Raw genomic sequence first — 27,411 nt, 5'->3', positions numbered from 1 at the left:
GAGAAGCATCAATTCTTCGTTGTGGCTCCTTAGTTGTTCATTGATTGCTCTCTCATATGTGCCTTGACTGGGAGACTACAGCAGAGTGCTCAAGCCAGCAACCTTGGGCTCTAGCCAGAGACCTTGGGCTTCAAGCCAGCGATCTTTGGGCTCAAGCCAGCGACCATGGGGTCATGTCCATGATTCCATGCTCAAACCAATGACCCTGCGCTCAAGCTGGTGAGCCCACGCTCAAGCCGGATGAGCTGTGCTCAAGCAGTGAGCTTGGAGCTCCGAACCTGGGTCTTCCGCGTCCCAGTCTGATGCTCTATCCACTGTGCCACCACCTGGTCAGGCAACATCTTACTGACTTTAAACATTCAGCATTAATTTATCAAGATATTAACTAATGCTAATATTCTTTGCTGGAGTTAGCTTAGTAATGTGCTGGAGTTAGTATTATGAGAGCCAGTTGTGTATTTCTCCTCTCTATTTTACACAGCAGCCTGAAGTTGGTTGTGATGGAAATATTTACACAATGGATATGAGAAAATACTACAAATTAGGGCTTTCTTTTTCTTCCCCTGTCTTACCCAAGGAGCCTGTTTATCATTGTAAGCTTTTTCAGGACTAATCTACTATACTTTTCCTAAACTATGCTATGGGACATTAAACTTTCAGATCCTTTGTGGGGAAGTGTTATATGGTCAAATATGTTTCAGAAATATTGCATATAGAGATGTATGCAATCAGTCACAATATATATGAACATTCTAAACTCTCTGATAGTTCTGTGATGAAAGGTATTTAATTTTATATAACTTAGCATTTTTAACATTTTATAAGTATATTCACAGAACTAATTTTTGTGTTACATCTATTAATAACATTAAATTAGCATTTTGTAGAGTATTCTTTGAGAATTATAGACATAGATCATGTTTATTACTTACTGACTTAGAGTGTGTTTTATTTTCAGCCCTGCCAAGGTAACCCTGCTGGGGTCAATTATCTTCACATTACAGCACTCCGAGCATCTGGCGATAGCAAGGCATAATCTCATGTTCCTCTATACCTTATTTCTTGTGGTTGCAAAGGTAAGAGTTCAAAGTAGCAATAAATCAGTATTACAAATTCTGTGTAACCAGAAATCTGCATAACAGGAATTTTTTTTTATTGTTACTACAGTCTAAAAAGATTAATTTTAGGGAGTTTATTCAGTGAATCTATGACTTTCTGAAACGTTCTCCTATGATTCCTCGTTTTATTTATGCTGAAGGCACCGGGAAAGACTTGCAGATAGCTTACTAGTATATTGGAGGCCAAGGGGAGTGGGAAGAGCCGAGGCTGAGCAGAGACTGCAAAGACAGGCTTCTCTCTCGTAAATTGAGGTACTTAGGTAGATGTTCTCTGAGGTTCCTTTAAGCTTAAAAATTTTGAAATTTCGTATTTGTGGTCAGTCTTTTCTATTATTATTGTCTGGTTCAAAGCTTTACTCCTTCTTGAGGATAAGAGCTAGTATGATATAAAGTCACAGGTTTTAGAGACAAGTTGTCTTAGGTTCAAACCTAGCTTTGCTTTCTAATCCCTGAAGAAGTAAGTTACTTAATGTCTCTGTATCCAAATTTCCTCATCTTTATTGTACAATTGTTGAGAAGATTATGATGACCTATGTCATTCTATTACTGTGTCTGATACATTTTAGGGATTTTATTTGCAGTTGTATCATGAGTCTAATTCTGATTTTGTTGCTCTTACCATTATTAAATATTGTTCCCTATTCACAGCTAGACAAAATTAATTTAAAAATAAGATTATTATTTAGGCCTAGAGAAATTTTATAGCTAACTCTGTCTCAGCCTAGATATTTTTGGCTAAAAACTTATCTATAGGATTCTTAAAAGGAAACAGTATACATTATGTAAATTTATGTCTTAGAAAGAACCCAGTCACTATAGGGATCTTTTATTTCTGTTTCAGTAGTCTCTGCAGTGGAGGTGATCCTGGGTGGTAGCCTAGGTAATGAAAATATCTGAGGCCAAATCTTTTCATCTGTCTGCCTCTTCCAGTCCTCAAACTTTGGGCTGTATGTATTTATAACAGTTTTATGGAGATACGTTTTATATAATATACAGTTCATGCATTTAAAGTTTACAATTCGATAGTTTTTAGTATAGTTCAGAGTTGTACAACCATCACCACAGTCAATATTTTAATTGTGAATATTAAAATCCTCACCCCAAAAAGAAACCTCATACCCATTAGCAGTCACTTCACATTTTCCTTTAATCACCCCAGCTGTAGGGAATCACTAATCTATTTTCTGTTTGTATATTTGCCTAGTCTTACATTTTATGTAAATGGATCATACAGTATGTGGTCTTGTGACTGGTTTCTTTCACTTAGCATGGTGTTTTTGAGGTTCACCTATGTTGTAGCATGTATCATACATCATTCCTTTATATTGCCACATGATATTCCATTGTATGAATATACTATATTTTATTTATCAGTTGATGGATGTTTGGCTAATATGAAAATGAGCTATGGACATTCATATTCAAGTTTTTGTGTGAACATGTGTTAAATTTCTCTTGGCTGTATCACATAGGAATGTAATTACTAGATCAGATAGTAGTATTCTGTATTTAACCTTTTGAGGAACTTTTGAGGAATTAACCAAGGTGGCTTTATCATTATACATGGTATATGTCCTTTGATTAGATTAAAACTCTGTCCTCAAGATTTACTGTCTAAAAAAAACATATGAGACATGCATACTATACTTTTAAACTTTGTGAGGTTAGGCATTAGTGTTGTTTTATTCATCATTGCATCTCTAGCATTGTATCAGGTACACATGATAGATTTTTAAAATATATTTGTTGACTGGCCAGTAAATGACCAAAATGCTTTTTAACAGGTCTGTCTGTATTTAATTCTACCATAGTTACTTATCTAAGGTTATACTACAAGATGAACATTCATTTACCCAGCTTATTGAAAAGAACATTTATAAAAATGGAAATCTTAAGATTTAATTTATTTGGTAGTCCTTTTGATTAATGATTATTAATGTCTGAATTAATGATACCACCAATGAAGAAAGCAAAGAATGACCAGAAAACATGATTGTATATGCCATATGGTGTCAGAATTTTATTATAGAGCAAGGTGACTTTCATTAGAAGGCATGGAGGAAGTCTTAATAGATACTGGGGTTGCATTGCAAAAGATTGTTTGCATTTGGGCAGATGGAAATAGGAAGAAGTATGTTTTGGGTGGAGAGATAGGTTAATTACATAAATTTTGCTTATCTAGATATAAAATATAGATATAATAGTCTTTGAATTATTTATGTGAGGTAGAAGTAATGTTTATTCATTGTACTCTCAGTGCTAGGCACTATAGGGAATTTAAAAAGTACCTAATTACTATTTGCATCCTTAAAGAACTTACATTTTATGTCACATTTTTCTGGGCATTTTTGAAATGATGTAACTTGAGATTATATAAAAGAATGTGGCAGAGCTTTAAACAGTTTCTTTACTTAAATTAATTTATATTTTAGGATATGTTATAGATGTCAGATTATTTTTAGGGCTTCTACTTTCTTTTGTTCCATCCCCCCCCCCCCTTTTTTTTTGTTCCATCCTTTTTAAGCAAGAGATCATGAAGTCAACTGCTATTTAATTTAGGTAATATGTTTTTCTTTGAATAATTTGTTAAATAAGAAGACAGTTTTATATTTTATTTGTAAAAGAATAAGAGTTCATTTCATTTGTCTCCATTATATTTGTATCACCGTGCTGAACCAAGGCCTGATAAGAGGCTGAATGCACAGAAGTCCGTCCTTGAACTTCCTCAGTCTGTCTCAGCAATAACTCCTGGTGCAGCAGCACTGCTCAGCTGAGTGATGACTGCTGGGAGTGGGGCTGCTTTTAAAACACTCAGCTCGAGAAATACTGACTATAGTCATGCTCTCAGGAAATACGTTAGATCCTGACACTCTTCTCTTTTGAATTTTGTTTAAAAAATGCTATTTTTCTGAAAGTAGGCCATTATTTTTATCTGAATTCTTTTATCTTTTATTGGCAGTCCATGAAGTCAATAATTTTGCTGGTACATCTTGCTGTAACAATTTATTCTAAAGGATAATTTAATATAAGGAAGTTATTCTTAGATCTTGCCTATAACGGCATACTCAGAGGTTAACATTATATTTAGGTTTTTCTCACTCCATATTCTCTCCAGGTGACCACACCTATATTTATGCCTTTACTGTTTACTTACATGGTAGTAACTTCCAGATCTACATCCTATGCTTAAATGTTTGAGGGCAGACCTCAGTCACTTGACTTTCTTTTCTTTGTTTGGTAATTAGTGACTTACTTGCTTGTCTCTGACTAGTCTAAGAGGTCCTTGACGCAGGGACTGCAGCCACCGTTTTCTGGCGGCAGATGTAATGCACAAGCAGATTATGTAAATCCTGTTGATGGTTGATTTTAGATTTTGTTAGTGGTGTTCTATTTAAGGTTTGTCTTCTAGAAGGTGACCCTTTTGGGGCCTCAATTTTAGCCTAAGGCGGATCTCTGGGCAGTTCCGCCTTGCCTAGCCTTGAACTTCAACCTGTCTTCCTAGCACCAAGCAGCTGGCTCCTGAGGTGTCTGCGCAGCTCTTTGGCATCCCAACTGTTGCTAGGTTTTAAAATCACTTTCTATGCTTACATTTTAGGGTTGGTAAACTCCTCTAGAAGAGATTACTCCTCAAGGAATTTTGGGCTTCCTTCCATGTGATTCCCTTCTCTTTGAGCTGTATTACCCTCAAATCCTAGACTCTTTGCCCTTCTTAGACTCCAGCCTCAGACTCCTTACCAGGCGTCCCCAAACTACGGCCCATGGGCCACATGCGGCCCCCTCAGGCCATTTATCCAGCCCCCACTGCACTTCCGGAAGGGGCACCTCTTTCATTGGTGGTCAATGAGAGGAGCACTGAACTGGCCCCCTGTGTAAAAAGTTTGGGGACCCCTGCCTTAGCCCATTTAGGACTTCTGCTTTTTATTCCTTTATGCTGTGAATGTATACATATCCTTAAAGAAAAAGCCAGTGGTGAATGTGGAGTTTACCTTGTTCAGCTTCCTTTCTCTTAGAGATCACACCCCATCAAGATCTGCCTGAATTGGTGGTTCTCCAGTGCCTTTTAATGGTGGTTTTATGTATGTCTGCCTTTAATATTGACTTTGATGAAAGACTGAGTCTGATGAAAGGGGTTTAGCAGTGGCGGGCCTGATGTTCACGTGCATGCATTAAAAAGTACTGTTTTATTTTTTTATGCTTATTGAGGTCAAATTCACATAGTGAAATCAAGTATTCAAAGTATAAAATTCAGTGATAGTACATTCAGTGTTGTGTATGCATGCATTTTTAATTTATATAATGACAATCGTACATTACAGCTCTTGTTCTTTGTTTCATTTTCACTTTGTCTCATTTTGCTTTAAGAATATTTTCATATTTTTTGCTTATTACCTTTAATAATTGTACAGTACACATTTCTTTTCCCCATTTCTCTAATGATGGACACCACTTTATCTCCAGCTCCCCATTACCTACACTATATTGCAGTTAATAAGAATTTGTTCTTGATTCCATTGTCCTTAAGAAAGTTGATTATGTGAGGCCTAAAATTTTCCTAGTTTGATTCATTATTTGAGATCTGTTGGAGGAATAGACCCCTGGACATTCATGGGCTTTTTGGAACCATCCCAGTTCTCTAAAGTTCTCTCCACAGATCCATTTTGACACCAGTCTAATTTCTTTAGCTAATACAAATATCTCTGAGCACAGCATATTCTATCAGATAAAGGATTGGTAGCACTCTCCATTATACCTCTCAGTGTCTGGTTATATATATATGAAGAAATTGAATGATTAGAAACTTTCTATAGTACCTCCCAGTGGCCATATTCTGCTATTCACTGAAAGTCTGTGATATTAGATATGATACAATGCAGTATTTTTAGTGATTAAACTCAAAATCTGGATGTTCCAAACTGCTTTACCACTTATTTAGCTCTGTGACGTTGGGAAAATTATTTAAACTGTCAGAGCCTTGGTTCAGTATCTATATAATGTGAGTAATAATAGAGTGGTTGTTGGGTTAAATTTAAACAGAATAAGGTAATATAAAGTACTTATCACAGTTCTGGGACATGTTAATTAAGTGCATAGTAATGATAGGTAGACTATAGATTATATTTTATCTTCTTACTTCCTCTGAATACTAAATGTATTTTTGTGGTTATACTGTTTATTTTATATTCAAAAAACATGATACCTTGGGTTGCTTTATTTTCTGTTCATTAAATATAAATTTATAGAGAACAGAGATTTTCCAGACCCCAGCTTAAAGTTTACTTCTACAGAAGATTAAATTAAGAACACATTTTGAACACAGTGAGAACTTCAATGAAGAAAATAGAAAATATAAGGAAGTATAAATTAGAAGTCATAGAGCTGAAGAATACAATAACTGAGCTGAAAAATGCACAAGAGGAGCCCGGCATCAGACTAGATGAAGCAGAAGAAAAGATCAGTGAACTCAACAACAGGGCAGTAGAACTCACCAGTCAAAAACGTAAAAAGAATTAAAACAAAAACTAATGATGGCTTAAGAGATTTAGGAGACAACATCAAGCAGACTCACATTTTCATTATAGGTGTCAGTTTTTGTGTGTGGCAATTTTTAAGTTATTACTAGTTTTTATTTAATATTGATTTTAGAGAGAGGGCAGGAGAGGGAGAGAGAGAAAAACATTGATTTGTTGTTTTACTTTTTTATGCATTAATTGGTTGACTCCTGTATGTGCACTAAATGGGAATTGAATCTACAACCTTAATGTATCAGTATGGTGCTCTAACCAGTTGAGCTACTTGGTCAGGGTTAAGTTATTAGTTTTTTGGGTTTTTTTTTACAGAGACAGAGAGAAAGTCTGAGAGAGGGATAGATAGGGACAGACAGGAACGGAGAGAGATGAGAAGCATCAATCATTAGTTTTTCATTGTGACACCTTAGTTGTTTATTGATTGCGTTCTCATATGTGCCTTGACTGGGGGGCTACAGCAAACCGAATAACCCCTTACTCAAGCCAGCGACCTTGAGTCCAAGCTGGTGAGCTTTGCTCAAACCAGATGAGCCCGTGCTCAAGCTGGTAACCTCAGGGTCTTGAACCTGGGTCTTCCGCAACCCAGTCCGACGCTCTATCCACTGTGCCACCGTCTGGTCAGGCAAGTTACTAGTTTTTAAAATCAGAACTTTTAAATAGAAGTTGACCAAAATATCACAGAATTTTGAGACCCATTAAAACAAACTTTAATGGGAAAAATACAAAAGGAAAGGAGAGAGAGAAGGGGCAGAAAATTTATCTGAAAAAATAATGGCTTAAAACTTTCCTAATTAGGGAAGGAAAGAGACATACAGATAAAAGAAGCCCAGAGAGTTATAGATAAGAGGAACCTAAAAAGACCTATACCAAGACACATTATAATTAAAATGTCAAATGTTAAAGACAAGGAGAAAATTTTAAAAGAAGCAAGAAGAAAACAACTTGTTATGTATTAGGAAACCCTCATAAGACTTAGAGATTTTTCAACAGAAACTTTGCAGGCCAGAAGGTTGTGGCATAGTATGTTCAAAGTGCTGAAATGAACAAACAAGCAAACAAACAAAACACAACCTTTTAATCAAGAACACTACTCGGGGCCCTGGCTGGTTGGCTCAGTGGTAGAGCGTCTGCCTGGCGTGCAGAGGTCCCGGGTTCGATTCCTGGCCAGGGCACACAGGAGAGGCGCCCATCTGCTTCTCCACCTCTCCCCCTCTTCTTCCTCTCTGTCTCTCTCTTCCCCTCCCGCAGCTGAGGCTCCATTGGAGCAAAGATGGCCCGGGCGCTGGGGATGGCTCCTTGGCCTCTGCCCCAGGCGCTGGAGTGGCTCTGGTCGCGACAGAGCGACGCCCCCTGGTGGGCATGGCGGGTGGATCCCGGTTGGGCGCATGCGGGAGTCTGTCTGACTCTCTCTCCCCGTTTCCAGCTTCAGAAAAATACAAAAAAAAAGAACACTACTCGGTAAACTTACTCAGAATTGAAGGAGAGGTCACTGCTTTGAAATCCTGGACTTGCCCTGTCAAGGCACATACAAGAAGCAACGACTACGAGTTGATGCTTCCTGCCTCCCCACCCTCTTTCTCTCTCACTCTCCCCTCTATTTAAAATATCAATAAATAAAATATATATGTTTTTAAACAGGGACAGAGAGAGAGTCAGAGAGAGAGATAGATAGGGACAGACAGACAGGAACGGAGAGAGATGAGAAGCATTAATCATCAGTTTTTTGTTGCGACACCTTAGTTCAGGGGTCCCCAAACTTTTTACACAGGGGGCCAGTTCACTGTCCCTCAGACCGTTGGAGGGCCGGACTATAAAAAAAACTATGAACAAATCCCTATGCACACTGCACATATTTTAAAGTAAAAAAACAAAATGGGAACAAATACAATATTTAAAATAAAGAACAAGTAAATCTATTGAATAAATCAACAAACTGACCAGTATTTCAATGGGAACTATGGGCCTGCTTTTGGCTAATGAGATGGTCAATGTCCGGTTCCATATTTGTCACTGCTAGCCGTAACAAGTGATATGATGCGCTTCTGTAGCCATGCCGCAGGCGTCCAGTGTCACCGCGCTTTGCGGCGCTGCCACATACAGTACTCCAGGAGCACAGGATGTGGATGCATCCTATGCTCTTCTCATTGACTGCCAGTGAAAGAGGTGCCCCTGCCGGAAGTGTGGCGGGGGCCGGATAAATGGCCTCAGGGGGCCGCATGTGGACCTGCTGTAGTTTGGGGACCCCTGCCTTAGTTGTTCATTGATTGCTTTCTCATATGTGCCTTGACCGCGGGCCTTCAGCAGACCTAGTAACCCCTTGCTCAAGCCAGCGACCTTGGGTCCAAGCTGGTGAGCCTTTTGCTTAAGCCAGATGAGCCCGCGCTCAAGCTGGCGACCTCGGGGTCTTGAACCTGGGTCCTCTGCATCCCAGTCCGATGCTCTATCCACTGCGCCACTGCCTGGTCAGGCAATAAATAAAATATTTTAAAAATATATCTAAAAAAACAAAAAGAATTGAAGAGTTTTCCAGATAAGGAAATGCTAAAGCTCATCATTACGTGATTTATCTTATAAGAAATGTTAAAAGGGCTTCTTTAAGCAGAAAAGAAAGAGTGATTATTAGTAACAAGAAAACATGAAAGTTTATATGTCACTAATAAAGGCAAATATATGGTAAAAATAGTGGATTAATCACTTATGAAGCTAGTATGAAGGTTAAAAGACAACAGCAAAAATAACTATAAATACAATGATTGAAGGACACATGATATAAAAAGGTGTAAAACAGACATTAAAAACATGGGGCGGGGTAGGGTAAAAATGTCGAGCTTTATAATATATTCAAACTTAGGTTATTTTCAATGTAAAATAGACTGTTATAATTGTAAATTGTTAGAAGTTAACCTTATGGTAAGCACAGACCCATAATGGATACAAAAGATAATGTGAAAGGAATATTAGCATACCACTAAAGAAAGTCACTGAACCAGAAAGCAAAGGAGTAAGAGAGGAAGAAAGGAACAGAGAGAAACTACAAAACAGCCAGAAAACAATCAACAAAATGACAATAAGTGCATGCCTGTTCTTAATGACTTTAAATATAAATGGACTAAACCCTCCAATCAAAAGATGTAGAGTGGCTGAATGGAGAGCCCAGAAATAAACTCACACACATATGGTCAATTAATTTATGCCAAAGGAGTTAAGAGCATGCAATGGAAAAAGGATAGGCTCTTTAATAATTAGTGTTGGAAAAACTGGACAGCCACATACAAAAGAATGAAACCGAATCCCTATCTCACATAATACACAAAAATCAACTTAAAATACACTACAGACTTGAACAGAAGACCAGAAACTATAAAAGTTCTAGAAGAAAACATAGACAGTAAACTTCTTGACTTGGTCTTGGTGATGATTTTTTTAAAATCTGACACCAAAATCAAAGGTAGTGAAAGCATAAAAATAAACCAGTGGAACTATTTAAAACCAAAAAGCTTCTTCTGCACAGCAAAATAAGCCATTAACAAAATGAAAAGAAAACCTGTTGAATGGGAGAAAATATATGCACATCATATATTTGAGAAGGGGTAATATGTAAAAAAATATAAAGAATTCATACAACTCAGCAAAAAACAAAAAACAAAAAAAATTAAAAAGTGGGCGATGGCCTGACCAGGTGGTGGCGCAGTGGATAGAGCGTCAACTTGGTATACTGAAGACACAGGTTTGAGACCCTAAGGTCACCAGCTTGAGTGCGGGCTCATCTGGCTTGAGCATGGGCTCACCAGCTTGAGCTTGGGGTCGCCGGCTTGAGTGTGGGATCAGAGACGTGACCCCATGGTTGCTGGCTTGAGCCCAAGGTCACTGGCTCAGCTGGACGCCCTGGTCAAGGCACATACGAGCAAGCAATCATTGTACAATTATGATGCTGCAACTGAGTTGATGCTTCTCATCTTTCTCCCTTTCTTTCTGTCTGACCCTGTCTCCCTCTCTCAAAAAAAAAAAAAAAAAAAGTGGAGGCAAAGGACCCAAAAAGACCATTTCTTAACAAAGAAAACATACAAATGGCCAACAGGTACATGAAAAGATGCTCAACATCACTGGTTACCAGGGAACTGTAAAACAAACACCTATTAAAATGACTAGTATCAAAAAGACAAGAAAGAATAAGTTTTGGTGATGATATGGAGAAAAGGGAACCCTTGTTCATTGTTGGTGGGAATGTAAATTGGCATACTACTATGGAAATCAGTGTGGAGGTTCCTCAGAAAATTAAAATTAGAACTACCATATCATTTAACATTCTACTTCTGGGTGTTTGAAGAAAATGAAAGTGCTAAGTCAAAAAGATGTATGCCACCCTCGGGGTTGGGGGAGGGGAGGGGCACAAAGAAAACCAGTTAGAAGGTGATGGAAGACAATTTGACTTTGGGTGATGGGAATGCAGCATAATCAAATGTCAAAATAACCTAGAGATGTTTTCTCTGAACATATGTACCCTGATTTATCAATGTCACCCATTAAAATTAATTAAAAAAAAGATATATGCCACCCTCATTTTAATTGCAGTATATTTACAGTTGCCAAGATACGGAAACAACTTAAGTGTCACTGGATGAATGAAGACTATGTGGTGGATATGTGTATAGTGAAGTATTATTCAGCCATAAAAAGGAATGAGATCTTGCCATTTGTGAAAAAATGTATGGACTTTGAAGGCATTATGCTAAGTGAAATAAGTCAGACAGAAAGACAAATACAGTATGATCTCTTATATATGGAATTCAAAAATTAAAGAAAGAAACCTGAAGTTCATAGATATAGAGAAGAGAAATTGGTGGTTGCCAGAGGCAGGGTGTGATGGTGGGCCAAATGGATGTGAAGGGGGTCAAAAGGTACAAATTTCCAGTTATAAATTAAGACATTGGCATGTAATGTCCAGCATGGTGACTATAGTTAATAATACTATATTGTATATTTGAAAGTTGCTAAGAGAATAGATCTTAAAAATTCTCATCTGAAGAAAAAATATTTTTTTGTAATTATGTATGGTGATGGATGTTAACTAGACTAATTGTGATCATTTCACAGAAATACATATATGGAATCATGTATTGTACACCTGAAACTAACATCATGTTATATGTCATTTATACCTCAATAAAAAAAGAACACATTTTGAATTTTTTCTGTTATTACTTTTCCCTCTCAGTTTTAAGAAAGCAAAAAATTTGTATTTAAATTCAAAATTGAACTTTTTTTCCAGGTAATCATGATGACTTCAGAGACTGCTACTGTGCCTTTTGCTTCTTTCGAGGATACATTGAATCGGATATTTTTTGGCTGGCAGCAGCAGTTCTTACCAAGTGAAGAGAAAAGTAAAATAGAATCATCTTTCAGTGATACTGGTTCATCGACCTCAAAAGCTGTAGCTGGTACTTCAGATAAAGTTAAAAAGAAACGTACTAAGAAGACTGAGTAAATTTACAATACCCAAGTAGAATATTGTGATACATATTTCTATTGTAAAATGATGTGAAATAAAGATTTTATATAAACAGTGCAGGTGACAAAAAGAAAGAACTTCTTTCTGTGTCAGGAAACTATCCCTTCCTGGATTGTAATTCCTGAGTGTTACGAGTATATCATGTGAAATTGTTTTTCTAAGTTATGTAAAAATATTCTATTGTGGTTATTTTATAGTTTTATATTGATAAAATCAGGCTAGGTTTTTTTAATGTTAGGTAATTTTTTAATGAAGGTAAACCTACTATTGCAAAATTACAGAAAGCCCTTTTGTTTTATTTAGTTTTTAAAAAAATCTATTTGAGCTTTAGTTCAGCAGAATAAACTTTTATTTCACATTACTATTATAATTTCTAGATATGGAAAACAATTCCTGTTTAATTTTGAACACTGGGAAGAGTGACTTTACCTAAATCACTTTATATTACAAATGAAAATAAATTATTAGTTTATATTTCACACATAACATTGTATATTTTGTCCACATTAAGTGGAAATATATGAAAATCTTATTAAATTTTTTATAGTAGTTTGTTTCAGTGAGAACATAGTAATAGAATGAATATTGATGTCTATTTCATGCCCTTGTTTATACTTTTTTTTCCCAAAAGAAAGGGTTGTAATTTTTAATAAATTACTAATCCTGTTTTGCTTTGTTTTCATTTGAGAAGCTTATAGTTTTCTCCTTAAAACACATTTATTTTACATATTCTTTCTGATCTTAGTTGGTTTGAATACATTGATGGTAGTATTGTCTTAATGACTCAACAAAAAGTGTTACTTCAATTTAAAAATTTTCCCTTTATCTCTCTTCTAATAGAAACTTTAGTTTTCTAGTTGAAATGTCTCTGACTATTTACACATGTTTATATTATTATTATTATTATTATTATTATTATTATTATTATTTTGTGACAGAGACAGAGAGAGGGACAGATAGGGACAAACAGGAAGGGAGAGAGATGAGAAGCATCAATTCTTCATTGCGGCACCTTAGTTGTTCATTGATTGCTTTCTCATATGTGCCTTGACCGGGGAACTACAGCCGACTGAGTGACCCCTTGCTTAAGCCAGCAACCTTGGGCTCAAGCTGGTGAGCCTTGCTCAAACCTGATGAGCCCATGCTCAAGCTGGCAACCTTGGGGTTTCAAACCTGGGCCCTCAGTGTTCCAGTCCGACACTCTTATCCACTGCACCACTGCCTGGTCAGCTGTTTATATTGTATTTTAATCTGTGTGTACATGTATTATTAATTTCATTTTATTTTAAATTAAAAATTAAAATTAAAAATATTTAAAATAAAAAATAATTAGAGCTGAAAATGCTTAGCTCTAATGAGAATTGCCCCTGGGCATTGGGCAGTAACCCAATTCAGTTAACCAAGAAGAAACAGAAACTAAAATCTCATATGGTAGTCCAGTTGAATGAAGAATGATGACATTAAATCTGTTTTTTTCTAGATTCTCTTGCTATGTTTTATAGTTTAAAAGCCCAGTTAAAAACTCTGTGACTGACATTTCTTCTATCCAGACCATGAGCCTGCTACCTGCCAAGAATTAGTATGTATCTGATACTTTTGGATGGCTAAGTACTTAAATGACATTCAAATTATAACTTTTTTTTTTTATCTTAAAACACTTTTTCAAAATTTAAAACATGTTTATCAAATACAAACACCAGCAGGGACTGTACTTTTACTTGCTAAAAATTTTTTTTCTTGTGGGGTGGTGGTAGGACCTTTGATAGCTTTTGGATGCTAAGGAGTTTATTTTTAATACTGTGACTGAAAGCAATAAATACTTAAAGAGTTCTTTATTATATTTGATACTCTTGTGGTTGAGAACTTTTCAAAATTAACATGTTACTAATTGTTGACTTAGTTTTGAAGTTTGGGCTTGACTGTAGTTGAAATGGGAGGAATCTTGTTTCACACTTGTATTAAAGACAAATTTATTAAAATAAGTTACTTAGTACCAATGGAGTATGACATTATTTTTATGATTTTTAAAAAGTATTTTTCTTGTGTTCAGCATTCAGAACTCATCTGGCATTTTGACAGATAGAGTAGATACCAAATGATTACTGTCCAAATGGGACACTGATACAAACGTTCAAATCTACGCAAGCTTTCTAAAGCCTTCCATTCAAGGTTCTTAGGAGAAAGCTGTACTGGAGAACAAGGCTTGGGCCTGTCACCTCCCACCCTGAATCACCCCATGCTGCCTAGAGACTTGGCTGAATTTGCAAAGCAGATTGTTAGACTCCTTAACCAGCATGTAGCACGAGGAGGCTGTTGCCTGGCTTAACAGCCAGTTATTGGTAGCCCCGGGAAAGGCAAGATCTGTAGATCTCCTTACTTAAAGGGAGAGAAGAAGCGGATAAGAAGAACATGGTCTGGCTTACCTTGGTGATCTCTCACTCTAATAAAATACGGCCAAATGAATATCAAATTCTGACTTACTAGATTAATCACTCTTTCTTGCTGAGGAGGAAGGCTGGAGAGGGCCAAATACGCAGAATGGGTGTATTAGAGTGGAAATTACAACTTTCCTATAGGCAGAGACCAAAAAAGCAGAGAATGAGAGAAGAGGGGAGATATTTCCTCTTTAGTGTATTTTTTATTTACTCCTTCAAGGCCCAACTCCATTTCATTAAAATCTTCAAATCACAAATTGATTACAGTTGAATAATAGGTTGGCAATGGAATGTGTTCAAGAATGCCTTCCTTGCTCACTGTTCCCTGGGTTTATAGTCCACTGGTAGGGAGACAGAATAATCTAACAAATGAGTTCTTGTGGTGATACTGAAGATCATGAATAAATAGTAAGTGGAATACAAGGATAGAAAATGAGGGGGTTGTTAAATAGGATTGCTAGAGAAGGCCTTTCTGTTAAAAATGCATTTAATGAGACTTGAAGGGAGCAAGCCAGGCAGACATGTGAGTAAGTGCAAGGATCATTCAGTTTCTTCATAACCTTCAGTTAGATTATATATATATATATATATATATATATATATATATATATATATATATATATATATATATTTTTTTTTTTTTTTAAATTTAAAATTTTTTTTCTTCTTTTCTGAGTTGAGAGGAGGGGAGATAGACTCCCACATGCGCCCTCACCAGGATCCACCCAGCAACCCCCATATGGGGCCAATGCTCTGTCCATCTGGGGTCATGCTCATAACTGAGCTATTTTTAGCACCTGAGGCAGAGCCTCCACCGAGCCATCCTCAGTGTCCGAGCGATGTATTCGAACCAATGGAGCCATGGCTGTAGGAAAGTAAGAGAGAGCGAGAGAGAAGGGGGAGGGGTGGAGAAGCAGATGGCCACTTCTGTGTACCCTGACTGGGAATCGAACCCGGGACATCCACATGCCAGGTTGACACTACCACTGAGCCAACAGGCCAGGGCCATATATATTTTTTCAAAAATTACTGAATTTCTTTTTCTTTTTTTTCTTTTTTTTTTTTTTGCATTTTTCTGAAGCTGGAAACAGGGAGAGACAGTCAGACAGACTCCCGCATGCGCCCGACCGGGATCCACCCGGCACGCCCACCATGGGGCGACGCTCTGCCCATCCTGGGCGTCACCATGTTGCAACCAGAGCCACTCTAGCGCCTGAGGCAGAGGCCACAGAGCCATCCCCAGCGCCCGGGCCATCTTTGCTCCAATGGAGCCTTGGCTGCGGGAGGGGAAGAGAGAGACAGAGAGGAAGGCGCGGCGGAGGGGTGGAGAAGCAAATGGGCGCTTCTCCTGTGTGCCCTGGCTGGGAATCGAACCCGGGTCCTCCGCACGCTAGGCTGACGCTCTACCGCTGAGCCAACCGGCCAGGGCTAATTTTATTTTTTACAGGGACAGAGAGAGAGTCAGAGAAAGGGGCAGATAGGGACAGACAGACAGGAACGGAGAGAGATGAGAAGCATCAATCAGTTTTTTGTTGCGAAACCTTAGTTGTTCATTGATTGCTTTCTCATATGTGCCTTGACTGTGGGCCTTCAGCAGACCATGTAACCCCTTGCTCACGCCAGCGACCTTGGGTCCAAGCTGGTGAGCTTTGCTCAAACCAGATGAGCCCGCGCTCAACCTGGCAACTTCGGAGTCTTGAACCTGGGTCCTCCACATCCCAGTCTGATGCTCTATCCACTGCGCCACTGCCTGGTCAGGCAATTTTTCTTAAGTACAATTTCACTCTTGTAATTTTAAAGTTTTTTTAGACCACTCTTGTAATTTTTAACAGACATTTCTTGAATAGAATTTATTTTTGTTTTCACAGTTTTTTCTCTTCAGGTAAAATTTACATATGATGAAATGCATCCATTGTAAGTATACGCTAAAAGAGTTTTGACATCTGCCTAGAACTGCATAGCCTAATCTCCTATCAAGATACAGAGCATTGCCAGCGCCTCAGGAAGTTCCTTTTCACTTAATCCCTCCCTCAACTAAACATAAATAGAATCACGCAATATGTACTCTTTTGCATGCTCAGCATACGGGTTTTGAAATTCATTCATCTTGTTGCCTTTGTCAGTACTTCATTCCTTTTTAATTGCTTGGTAGCGTTCTACTATATGAATGTGCCACAGATTGTTTATCCTGATGCACACCAGGGCTCTTTCTAGTTTGGGAGGTTTTGAATAAGCTACTATGAACATTTTTGTACAAATCTAGGTGAAGACACATTTTTACTTCTTTTGGGCAAATACTTAGATGTAGAACTACGTTCAGAATTATTAAAAACTGCTAGTTATTTCCCCCTCAATGGTTGTGCCATTTTATGCTCACAACAATGTGTGAGACTTCAGTTGTCCTACATCCTTACAAAAGATTAGTGTTTTCAAATATTTTAATTTTGTCTATTTTCAGTGAGTGGTTGTGATTTTTTGGTTTTCATTTGCATTTTCCTGATGATTAATGATATAGAGCACTTTTTTTTTTTGGTGTGGCTTATTGGCCATGTGTTTATCTCCCTCTGTAAAGTCTTTTCAGATCTTTAACCCATGTTTTATTAGATTTGTTTTTATTATTAAGCTTTAAGAGTTCTTTATATATCTTGGATATTGGTCTTTTTTCAAACAAGTATTTTGAACTTTCTGTCTGGTCTGTGGCTTACAGATTCATTTTTTATATGATGTCTTTTAATGAGCATGGGTTTTTAATTTTGAAGAAATCTAACTTCTCAGTATTTTGTATTGTTTTCTATGTCTTAAGAAACTTGATTACTTCCAACTCATGACGATGTTTGCCCATCTGAGGAATCCGACTTACAGGAGCACCTGTCTTTTACTCTGAGAAACACTGAAAAGAGAAACACTTTTCTTTTATGTAAATTAATAATTCTGTTGCTCAGCAAGTCATTTAGCCCTAATTTTTTAATTTTGCTTTTTGAAAATTATTGCACACCTTATATATGTGATAACTTTTTCTGAGCTTGTGCTACATTCTATGCATTAAAGGAATTTAGGACTTTTCTGTATGTATCTATTTATAGACATTTTGTAGGTAGGCTTGACCTTGGCTTATCATAACTGATATTTAAAAGAGATGAATAAGGATATGGTAATATTTAAAACATTTTTAAAAAATGAAATAAAAAACTAAGCTCATTGTAGGTATGGCACTGTTTGGGAAGGTGGTGGTTCATCTTGAAATACATAATCCATTAGTGTATATATGTGGTGACAGAGTGTGGACTAATGATCTGATAGGAAAATCAGTAGACCTTAGATTAATTTAAATGGCAGACTATCCAATAAATCAACAGTACAAAGTTATGTGGCACACATAATGGAAGAGAACTACTACTTTCTTCTAAACTAAGATTTTATCTGGATCAAGAAAAATTAAGCAATTCATACGTTGGTATTATCAGCAAACAATAATTTGGTGGAGGGGAGAGGATGGGAGGATATTTGTTTTTTTTATAACTATTTCATGTAATCAAGCAGTTTGACTTAAAAATTCAGCCCTATCTCAGTAAAAATAGACTGTGGATTGAAACTTCTTGAGAATAAAATGAAATAGAAGGACTGCTACAATGGCTGATGGGCAGCATTGTTGTGTTGACATCTTAATGAGCTGTTAGAGGAAGTACATAGCATCTTGATTAAATTTTAAAGGATGTTAGGTGTTATGAAAGCCTGTGATGACAGGAAAAATTAAAGATAAATAATATGCTTGGAAAAATGATTCAGCTTAAAAATATAAGTATACATCTGGGATCTATTATATAATGCTCAAGCCTAAGGACATATGCATGCATTTTGTAATAAACGTTGAATAATGAAAATTAATGGAACATTAACATGTTATAGTTCTTATTTTGAGCAGCGTGACATTTTGAGGGTTATATGACTGAAGAAGAGAGAATAATTCATGTTGGAAGACAAGCAGCAGTCTTTGCCATGACTGCTGACCCTAAAGGACTGTTTTGAAAATATTGTATGTGAAACTGTTTTTAAAACCTTGTTTCACAGAGAAGAGTCCAGTTAATTTACGGGTGAAACCAGAGTTCTGCGCAGTTTGGAGTACAAATAATGTGTGCCAGTCATTTCCCACGTAGAATGCTTGATTGAATCCCACAGGCCAGTAAGACAAGTTCAGAAGTCCGTTTTCCTCGTTACACTTGCTGTGTTTTATTGTTATTATGATGGTGTGATGAGGTGATGGTATTATTAAGGAGGAGTTGAGTCACTCTGTATGGCATTCTGACTCATGCAATTAAATCTCATTTCTGTCACACACTACTATGCCGTTATCATTCACAATCTGTGTCTGATCTTCCATGTTCTCATTTGGCTACATGTCCTCAGAAGCTCCCATTATTCTTCCCTGGGATTGCAGAGTAGATGTTATAAAACCATTTGTGGTAACTAAATCCATTTGAACACAATACTAAAAAAAAAAAAAAAAAAAAAAAAAAAAAGACATCCTCGCTTCTCCCCAATTTGGTTGTGTGTTCAAGTTTGGCCCTGCCTCCTTATCTGGAGCAGTGTTGTTAATGCACTCTCAGTAAAGGAGATGTTTAAGACAAACTGCCCAGGATCTTTAATTTCCACTTTCTCTTTGAACCAAATCCACAGGATGCCCCGCCACCCTGGGGCAGTGGAAATGGCACAGATTGAGTTGATGGTCACTCCTTAGAGATGGTAAAAGTTTGAGTCGATAGGTGGTGCTGGGCTGAGCAGTGGAGAAATGCTGGGCAGAAGGTGTAGCCGCAGGGACAAGGCTGAGAATTTCCTAGAAAGAGATGAGATGCCTAAGAAGGGATCCAGGGAGTTCAAGTGCGTTCTGTGCTGGCATACCCCCAAATATTAGTTCTGAAATAAGGTGACAGAGGCAAATCTGCTCCAGTTGCCGTCAAGGCTGCCAAGGTGAAGTTCCTTCACAGCTGTTGTTCAAAGGACAGTCATTCTGAGTTATATGTCACTGAGGATGTTTCAATTCCCTAGTAGAACTCTTAGCAATCCACTCTCTCACTTAACACCGCCTTCCAGCACACAAACCTAGAAGAAGCCTTATTCCTGTTTCCTCCTCGGTGACTACCTCCACAAGGGATCATAATTAAAGCCATTCAAAATCCTGTTGCTTTTTCTAATAAGCCTCTATCCGAGGACAGGAACTCGGGGGATTCTTTGCAGAAAAATAAAGCTCTGCTTCAAGGTGATTTTTAGTCTGACTGTTCAAAACGCAGCTGATAACTGTAGAAAAGAAGTTAAAATATGTATTTAAACTCTGACAGGGCACTTTCTTCAGAAGGCACCCCACTACCTGAAGGAAACAGGTTAAGTTCAGTTGGGCAAGAAGGTGAGGAAACTGGTAAGGCAAGTTACCTCTATTAGAAACAGTAACATTTCTTCAAAAGAACATCAGATTTACATAGAAGAATTTTCACTGATGTGTGTAACATTCCAAAAAGTATACAAGTGGCGTTTGTCTTAAATGATCACAAAGAGAATTCACCCATGTGTTTATCCTGATATATCTGACTTAACTTTGTGCATATTACGTTTGTGAGATTCATCCTTGTTACTCTATGTAGCTTGTAATTCACTCATTTTCACTGCTAGCATTGCATTGTGTGACTACACCTCAATTCGTGTATTCAATCCATTGTGTTGATGGAAATTTTAGATTGTTTTTCATTATGGGCTATTGCAAATATTGCTGCTATAAATATTCTTTTGCATATCTTTTGGTGCACATGTGTTGTTTTGTATATTTTTATTTTGTGTATTCTTAGGAGTGAAATGAGGGGGGATGAACATATTCAGCTTTTGTAAATAGTTTCAAAAGTTTTTCAAAATAATTGGCTTTTGTGCAGCTTGGTGATCTGAGTTTCTTGGATCTGTGGTTTGGTGTCTGACAATTGTTTGGGGAAAGTCTCCGCCTTTCTTACCTCAAACAGTTCTTAGTTTCCTTTCTCTCTCATTTTTTTTATTCTGGTATTTCCATGCACATTATACTTTTTGTGGTTTTCCCACAGTCCTTGGATATTCTGTTTCTTTTTTTCATTCTTTACTCTCTTTGCTTCTTGAGGATTCTGTTTACATATTTTCTAGCTCAGATTTTCTTTCCTCAGCCATTCTCATGTACTAAATAAGCTCATCAAAGGCATTCTTCATTTCTGTTAGTGTTTTTGAGCTGTAATATTTTTTTATGGTTCTTTCTTAAGGATTTATTTTTCTGCTTACACAGTTTGCCCATCTGTTCTTGCATGTTGTCTGCTTTATCCACTATAGCCCTTAGCATATTAATCTTTCTTACTTTAAATGCCTGGTCTTATAATTCCAGCATCCCTGCCATGTGTCTGATTCTGATGCTTGCTCTGTCTCTTGTTTTTTGACTTTTGATATGCCTTCTAATTTTTTCTTGATACCTAGACATTGTACTGGGTAAAATGATGGAGGAGGGGATGTATTTCATAGCCTAATGATTAGGTCTCAGTTTTTCTGTGCCTCTGGACTGTGAACTTCCCAAGTGTTTCTCAGTTATTTTTTCTAACACCTTAGCTGAGACAGGGTGGCTAGAGTGGACTGATGTTGGGGATTTCCCTTCCCCATGTCAGTTAGGCTCTGATACTGCCCCGGCAGTTGAAGCTGTGGTTAGAGTCCCCTTAGGGCAGGCCTAGTTAAGAACAGTAATTAAAATAATTTAAAAAATTAAAAACAAAGCAAAACAAAAACAGTACTCTGCCGTATTTCAAAAGGGTTCCCTTTTCCCTCCCCCTGCTTGAAGCCCAAGGAATTTTTCTCTGGAAGGTAGTGTGAGCATCTGCCTCCTGCAAGTGAATCTCACAGTATGGTGAGGCCTGCTCAGGATGGTCCCCTGCGGTGTTTACCTCTCGAGGGGTCCACACCGAGCCTCAGCTGTCTGTCAGTCACAGTGCAGGCTCCCGTCCCGGCCCGTCTGGCTCTGCTCTCATTGGCAGTTCCTGCTGGTGAGTCTCTGCTTCTGTAAGTGGCCACGCCCTCTATGCAGAGTCTCGGCTCTCTGGGGGTGGTCCGCCAAGTCCTCCCCTTTCTGATGGATCCAAGAGGAGTTGATTTTTCAGTCTTTTAGGACAGAGTGGAAATTTTCAAGCTTCTTACATATGGAACTGGAAATTGGAACTCCCTCATTTTTTTTAATTGTCAAAAACAATACATACGCCAATTTGTAATTGTAATTTGTGGTATTAAATCCATCCCTAATGCTGTGCAGCCATCACCACCATCCATTGCCATAACTGTTTTCATCTTGTGAAATGGAAACTCTCTCCATTAAACAGTAACTCCCTATTCCCCCCATTCTCCAGCCCCTGGCCACCACCCTTCTACTTTCTGTCTCTATGATTTTGACTACTCTAAGAACCTTATGTAAGTTGAATTATTCAGTATTTGTCTTTTTGTGCCTGGCTTATTTTACTAGCATGATGTCATCAAGGTTCATCTACGTTGAAGCAAATGTCAGAATTTTCCTCTTTAAGGCTAAATAATATTCCACTGTGTGTATGCATACCACATTTTGCTTATTTATTCGTCTGTCAATGGACATTTGGGTTACTTACACATTTCGCTATTGTGAACAATGCTTCTATAAATGTGGGTGTACAAATATCCCTTTGCAATTCTGCTTTCAAATTTTTTGGGTATACAGCTTAAAGTGGAATTTCTGGATCATATAGTAATTCTATTACTAATTTATTTGAAGATTTGCCACACTGTTTTCTATAGCGGCAATTTCCACATCGCCTATCACAACCAATTTATAAAAATCTGCTCTAGTAAAGTAAGGGAAGCAACTAATATATTGACTTTTTTTTGGCACCCTCTCATCTCTTCACAGAGTGACACTGAAGTTATAGACTGACATTGTCCTCCCCGAGGGACGCCAGTCGAGCCTCCTCTGGGCGAGCAGACTGAGAGAAGTGGGCTCCAGGCAGTACACATGCACACTCCTCATCTCTGCCATAGATTGAGCTTTTCTCATCCCCGAGCCTACAGGGTGCCGTGCTTGGTTAGATGGGATTGGCAGACAAGATGCTAGGATCTCAGCCTTGCAAGCCAGAAAAAATTAGCAAGCTAGGACTCAATATGGGCCAAGGAGGTGAACTCATCAATAGGAGGGTGCTTGTGGAGGATTCTCTAAAGGGGATTAGTGGATTGGGACTTGATCTATTTGTATTAGCTTGATAGGCCAGTTCCAGTAACCAAAGTCTCTAGTTGGTATAATGATTCAAATACGTTCCTGTTTATTTTCACTTACATGAACAGACCAAGATGTTTCCAGTTCCTGGGAAACTCTACTCTGCATAGGTATTCAGGGACCCAAGCTAATAGGCTCTGCCATCTTTAATAAATGGCTTTCTGGATTGCCCTGGAAATCAACACCCAGCCACCATCAGGGGAAAGAGGCACGTACAAGTTTTTATGGGCTAGACCTGGAAGACCACTTCTCACTTTGTTTTGGTAAAACTGAATTATATAACACATCAAATTGCAAAAGAGACCGGGCTATAAGCCCAAGAAGAAAAGGAAGTGAATTAATGAGGACTAGCAATGTAGGATAGCACCTATATCCAGGGGGCAGTGATGTGATGTCTGGAGCAGGGCAGCAGGAGCTAAAGCCAAGGTTTTACTGAAATTCAGACAGGTGGCAGCATTCTGTCCTGCCCACTATGGAGTAAGACATTAGCTAGCTGCAGATGTGAAGATGGTTTTGGTGGGCAATGTTATAAATGCTACTCCCCAGGCCCTGAGCTCCAAGAATCTAGTAGGATAGGTTCTGGGACCTGAGCCACAAGTCCAGAACTGAGACACAAGTCCAAGAACTAAGACACAACAAGTCCAGGCTCCAGTGGTAAAATTGAAGGCCAGTGATATGGACCGAGATTTGGCATAAGGCTTACATGTGAGGGCTTACCTTGGAGATTTCTTTTTGCCTGTGACAGCAGGATTTAATTCCAGATAACCCTGTTGGGGGCATCTGGAATTCTTTGGGCCAGGCTTGGCCCTGGGATAGTTCTGGGATGGCCCTCCTCCTGAGATTTTCTTTAGCACTGTCTTTTCCAGAGGGGTACTCACTAATGTCCATCAAAGAGCTTAATGTCCTCCAGAAAGTGTAGGCTGGGTACCCGTGGCTTTCCCAGGCAGCCACACTTACCCTCCCCAGCTTTGAGGACTGTACATTAAACTAACACTAGGACACAGGTCATGCATTTCTGATGTCCTGTGGCCTTACAGTTTAGGCCTATAACCCTGGGGTTAAATGACTACTAGAGTCTAAAGAACTAACAGATTCTACGTAGAGAGCGGGAGCATGAATTGCTGGAGGTGGCCAGAAAAAAAAAATCTTAACAATTGTTTAGGGCTTTCTGAAAATTGTCTTCTAAGGATGATAGTTCATGTACTGTCTAGAGATGTTATTGGAACAGCTGTTGTGAGAGGTTCTTACACTCTAATGTGCTGAGAATGCCCGTGTATCCCCCAGGTGTTAGCGCAGAAAATCCTCAAACACATTCATAGCACTACAGGGCGTTGCCTTCCACTTGACCCTTCTGTTCTCTTGATTGTTCAATGCACAAGGGTTATTAAGAAGCTGAAAGATGATTATTACATCGCATTGTGGTTGCCAGCTAAGTGCTGGCAGGTTTTTGAAAACAGGTTCAGCAAACCACTATAGGTTAATGACATAATAGGATGTGGACGATTCTGGTCTCGGAGTAAGCCAGCCTGTTTCCTAGAACAAAGGACGGGATGGGAAAGGAAGCAATATATTCTAGTGCTTGAACACAGACTGTAATAGATCTGACATCTAATGGCAACTTGACCTTGGGCTAATTTTAGCCACTTCGGTGCCTCAGTTTCCTTACCTGAGTAATGGGATTATAATAATATTCTTGACCATAGGGTTATGGATAGAACTAAATGAGCAATGCATAGAATGTTCTTAGCAAGATGCCTGGCATACAGTAGGCCCTCCAAAATTAGATTACTTATTATTATGAGCTAAGATTAAAAAAAGAAAAACAACACCCCATTTGAGTAAGAAAAAATGAAAGATTAATTGGCTACCAAATCCAAACACTTGTTCTTAATAGTTAGAAAAGATCTCTGAAATTCTGCTGGCAAAAAGGAGTATTTTCGTTCATCTTCACCCATGTCAGCCCATCTAGTTACCCACCCAGAGAAAATCTACGGTCAGGTAGTGGAAATAGCCCAAAGAAAGGTCTACTGCAATGGTTCTCAAACTTATTGAAGTCGGGGTGCATTTAAAATCCTACAAATAATTGTAGGCGCACTATATGCAAATTTCTGAGAAATATGTTATAATAATTAGGTCAAATATTAAAGAAAAAATATAAATTTCAAGCATGCTTTTATGGTAAATGAAATAAATATGATAAAATTAAATTTATTCTGACATTAAAAAACATTTTTATGTTACATTTTTTGAGTTATGCTTTTTAGAATTCATAAAAAAGAGGGCTTAAAAATAAAAAAGACAAAAAAGTTATCTTTATATATAGATATATTCTTAGTAAGATTTAGTAAATTTAGCAGGTCCTGGTGTGAATGTGTTAAGTTTTTTCATTCTTGTGTTTATGAGAAACATGAGCCTGATGTGCCCTAGCGATTTCTTCAATGTTTGGGCATATATTTAAAAGGCAAACTCTCTTTTCTTGTCAATACATTAAAGAATTCTTCTCTTTTTACTCTTAATTGTGTTGAGTGCAGAAACCCCCACCATACATATCATCTTAACTTTACACCAAACAAAGGATAGAAGAAACTTGCCTCCAGTCTTTCCAGGGAACATGGGGGGTAGTATAAACAATTCAGCACCACAGCTTAACAGCCTTTTGCAACCTAATCAGTTAAGTGAGATGGAGGGTTGGGCAGACTGTCAGCTTGCAGCCAATTCCCCACACCTCTGTCCCCCAAAATCTAAACTCCAAAAACCCTGTTGATTTTTTGGTTCCCAACAGGTACGTATTTCTCTGGAATAGCATAGGGCTCACCTGGAACTCTTCTAGGGAGCACCAGTGTGCCCTGGCACATACTTTGAGAACCACTGGTCTAGAACCAAGATTCTCACAGTGTGGGCTCCAGGCCACTCGCCTTGGCATCACAGGGAACTTGCTAGAAACACAAATTCTTGGGCTGGGTATCCCAGACTTACTAACTCTGAAACTCTGGGTATGGGGCCCAGCAGCTAGGTGATTCTTTTTCTTTTCTTTCTTTTTTTTTTTTTTGGTGGTGTTTTGTTTTGCTTTTGATACATACATATATATATATATATAGAGGAAGGGAGAGATATGAGAAACATCAACTCATAATTACATATTTTAGTTGTTCGATTGCTTCTCATCTGTGCCTTGACTTGGGGGTCTCCAGCCAAGCCAGTGACCCCTTGCTCAAGCCTGTGATCTTTGGCTTGAAGCCAATGACATTTAGGCTCAAACCAGTGACCATGAGATCCTGTCTATGATCCCACACTCAGGCCAGGGACCCCACGCTCAAGCTAGATGAGCCCTTGCTCAAGCCGGCAACCTCCGGGTTTTGAACCTGGGTCCTCGGCATCCCAGACCAGTGCTCTATACACTGTGCCACCACCTGGTCAGGCTAGCCCTTTAGGTGATACTTAAGCTCAGATTTGAGAACTACTGATGAAGAATCTCCAAAGATAAATTTGTTCTTAAAAATGCAGCCTGCTGTCATTGCAGAACATCTCTGGAAGTTAGTAAGCCCAGAACAACATTTCCAGCCTTCCTCTGTAATCTCCACCTGAGCCCTTTGTGCCCTACTCTGCCTCCTCCTGTGGCATCTTGGTTAATAGTCTCACCATCCACCCAGTTGCCCGCTCCTCTGGATTCTTGCCTTTTGCTTTTTATCCAGCCAGGGGCTAGGAACCTGTTGATCTCCCTTCCCGAATGCTTTCATCTCTCTGCTCCTCTCTCCCGCCATCTCTGCCTCCAGTCAGGCTCCATCGCCTCCCATTGGGTTTAGCATGACAGCGAGTGCCACGTTTTTGTTGTTTCCGACCTTTTTGTCTTTGGCTTCCCCACTCTTTTCTCCACATCGCCGTAGAGTGACTTTGCTAAGACCTGGCTAGATCAGTTGTTCCACTGCTAAACATCTTCCAACGTATAGGAGACCCATCCCTTACTGTGAAATTCCAGGCTCTTCACAACCTAACCAGAGACAGCATTTCCAGCCTTTCCTGCTTCCTGCCCCTTGCTCCCCCACCAGACACTCCCACCATCTACTCCAGGGGTCCCCAAACTTTTTACACAGGGAGCCAGTTCACTGTCCCTCAGACCGTTGAAGGGCCGGACTATAAAAAAAAACTATGAACAAATCCCTATGCACACTGCACATATCTTATTTTAAAGTTAAAAAAAAAAAAAAAAAAGGAACAAATACAATATTTAAAATAAAGAACAAGTAAATTTAAATCAACAAGCTGACCAGTATTTCAATGGGAACTATGGGCCTGCTTTTGGCTAATGAGATGGTCAATATCCGGTTCCATATTTGTCACTGCTAGCCGTAACAAGTGATATGTGCTCCTCTCACTGACCACCAATGAAAGAGGTGCCCCTTCTGGAAGTGCAGCGGGGGCCGGATAAATGGCCTTAGGGGGCCGCAGGCCGTAGTTTGGGGATCCCTGATCTACTCTGATGCTGTCCATAATCTAAGCTCTTTCAGACCCCCCTTCGACTGCACAGCTGTCTCCCCCTCCTTGTGTG

At 38.6% G+C, this 27,411-nt stretch overlaps 1 protein-coding gene across 2 annotated transcripts in view; it reads left to right on the top strand.

The window, feature by feature from the left end:
* Positions 1–14,145, top strand: part of TMEM38B (transmembrane protein 38B) — a 58,671-nt gene extending 44,526 nt beyond the window's left edge. For both annotated transcript variants that reach the window (XM_066367517.1, XM_066367518.1), the window contains exons 5-6: positions 959–1,076; positions 11,913–14,145. In XM_066367517.1, the coding sequence (XP_066223614.1) occupies positions 959–1,076; positions 11,913–12,128 (334 nt within the window). In that variant the 3' untranslated portion in view covers positions 12,129–14,145. The remainder of the gene's footprint in view (positions 1–958; positions 1,077–11,912) is intronic.
* The last annotated feature ends 13,266 nt before the right edge of the window (positions 14,146–27,411 follow it).

The sequence above is a fragment of the Saccopteryx leptura genome, chromosome 2 (assembly GCF_036850995.1).
Source record: "Saccopteryx leptura isolate mSacLep1 chromosome 2, mSacLep1_pri_phased_curated, whole genome shotgun sequence".
Taxonomy (NCBI): Eukaryota; Metazoa; Chordata; class Mammalia; order Chiroptera; family Emballonuridae; genus Saccopteryx; species Saccopteryx leptura.
This window is presented reverse-complemented; position numbering and strand designations above follow the sequence as displayed.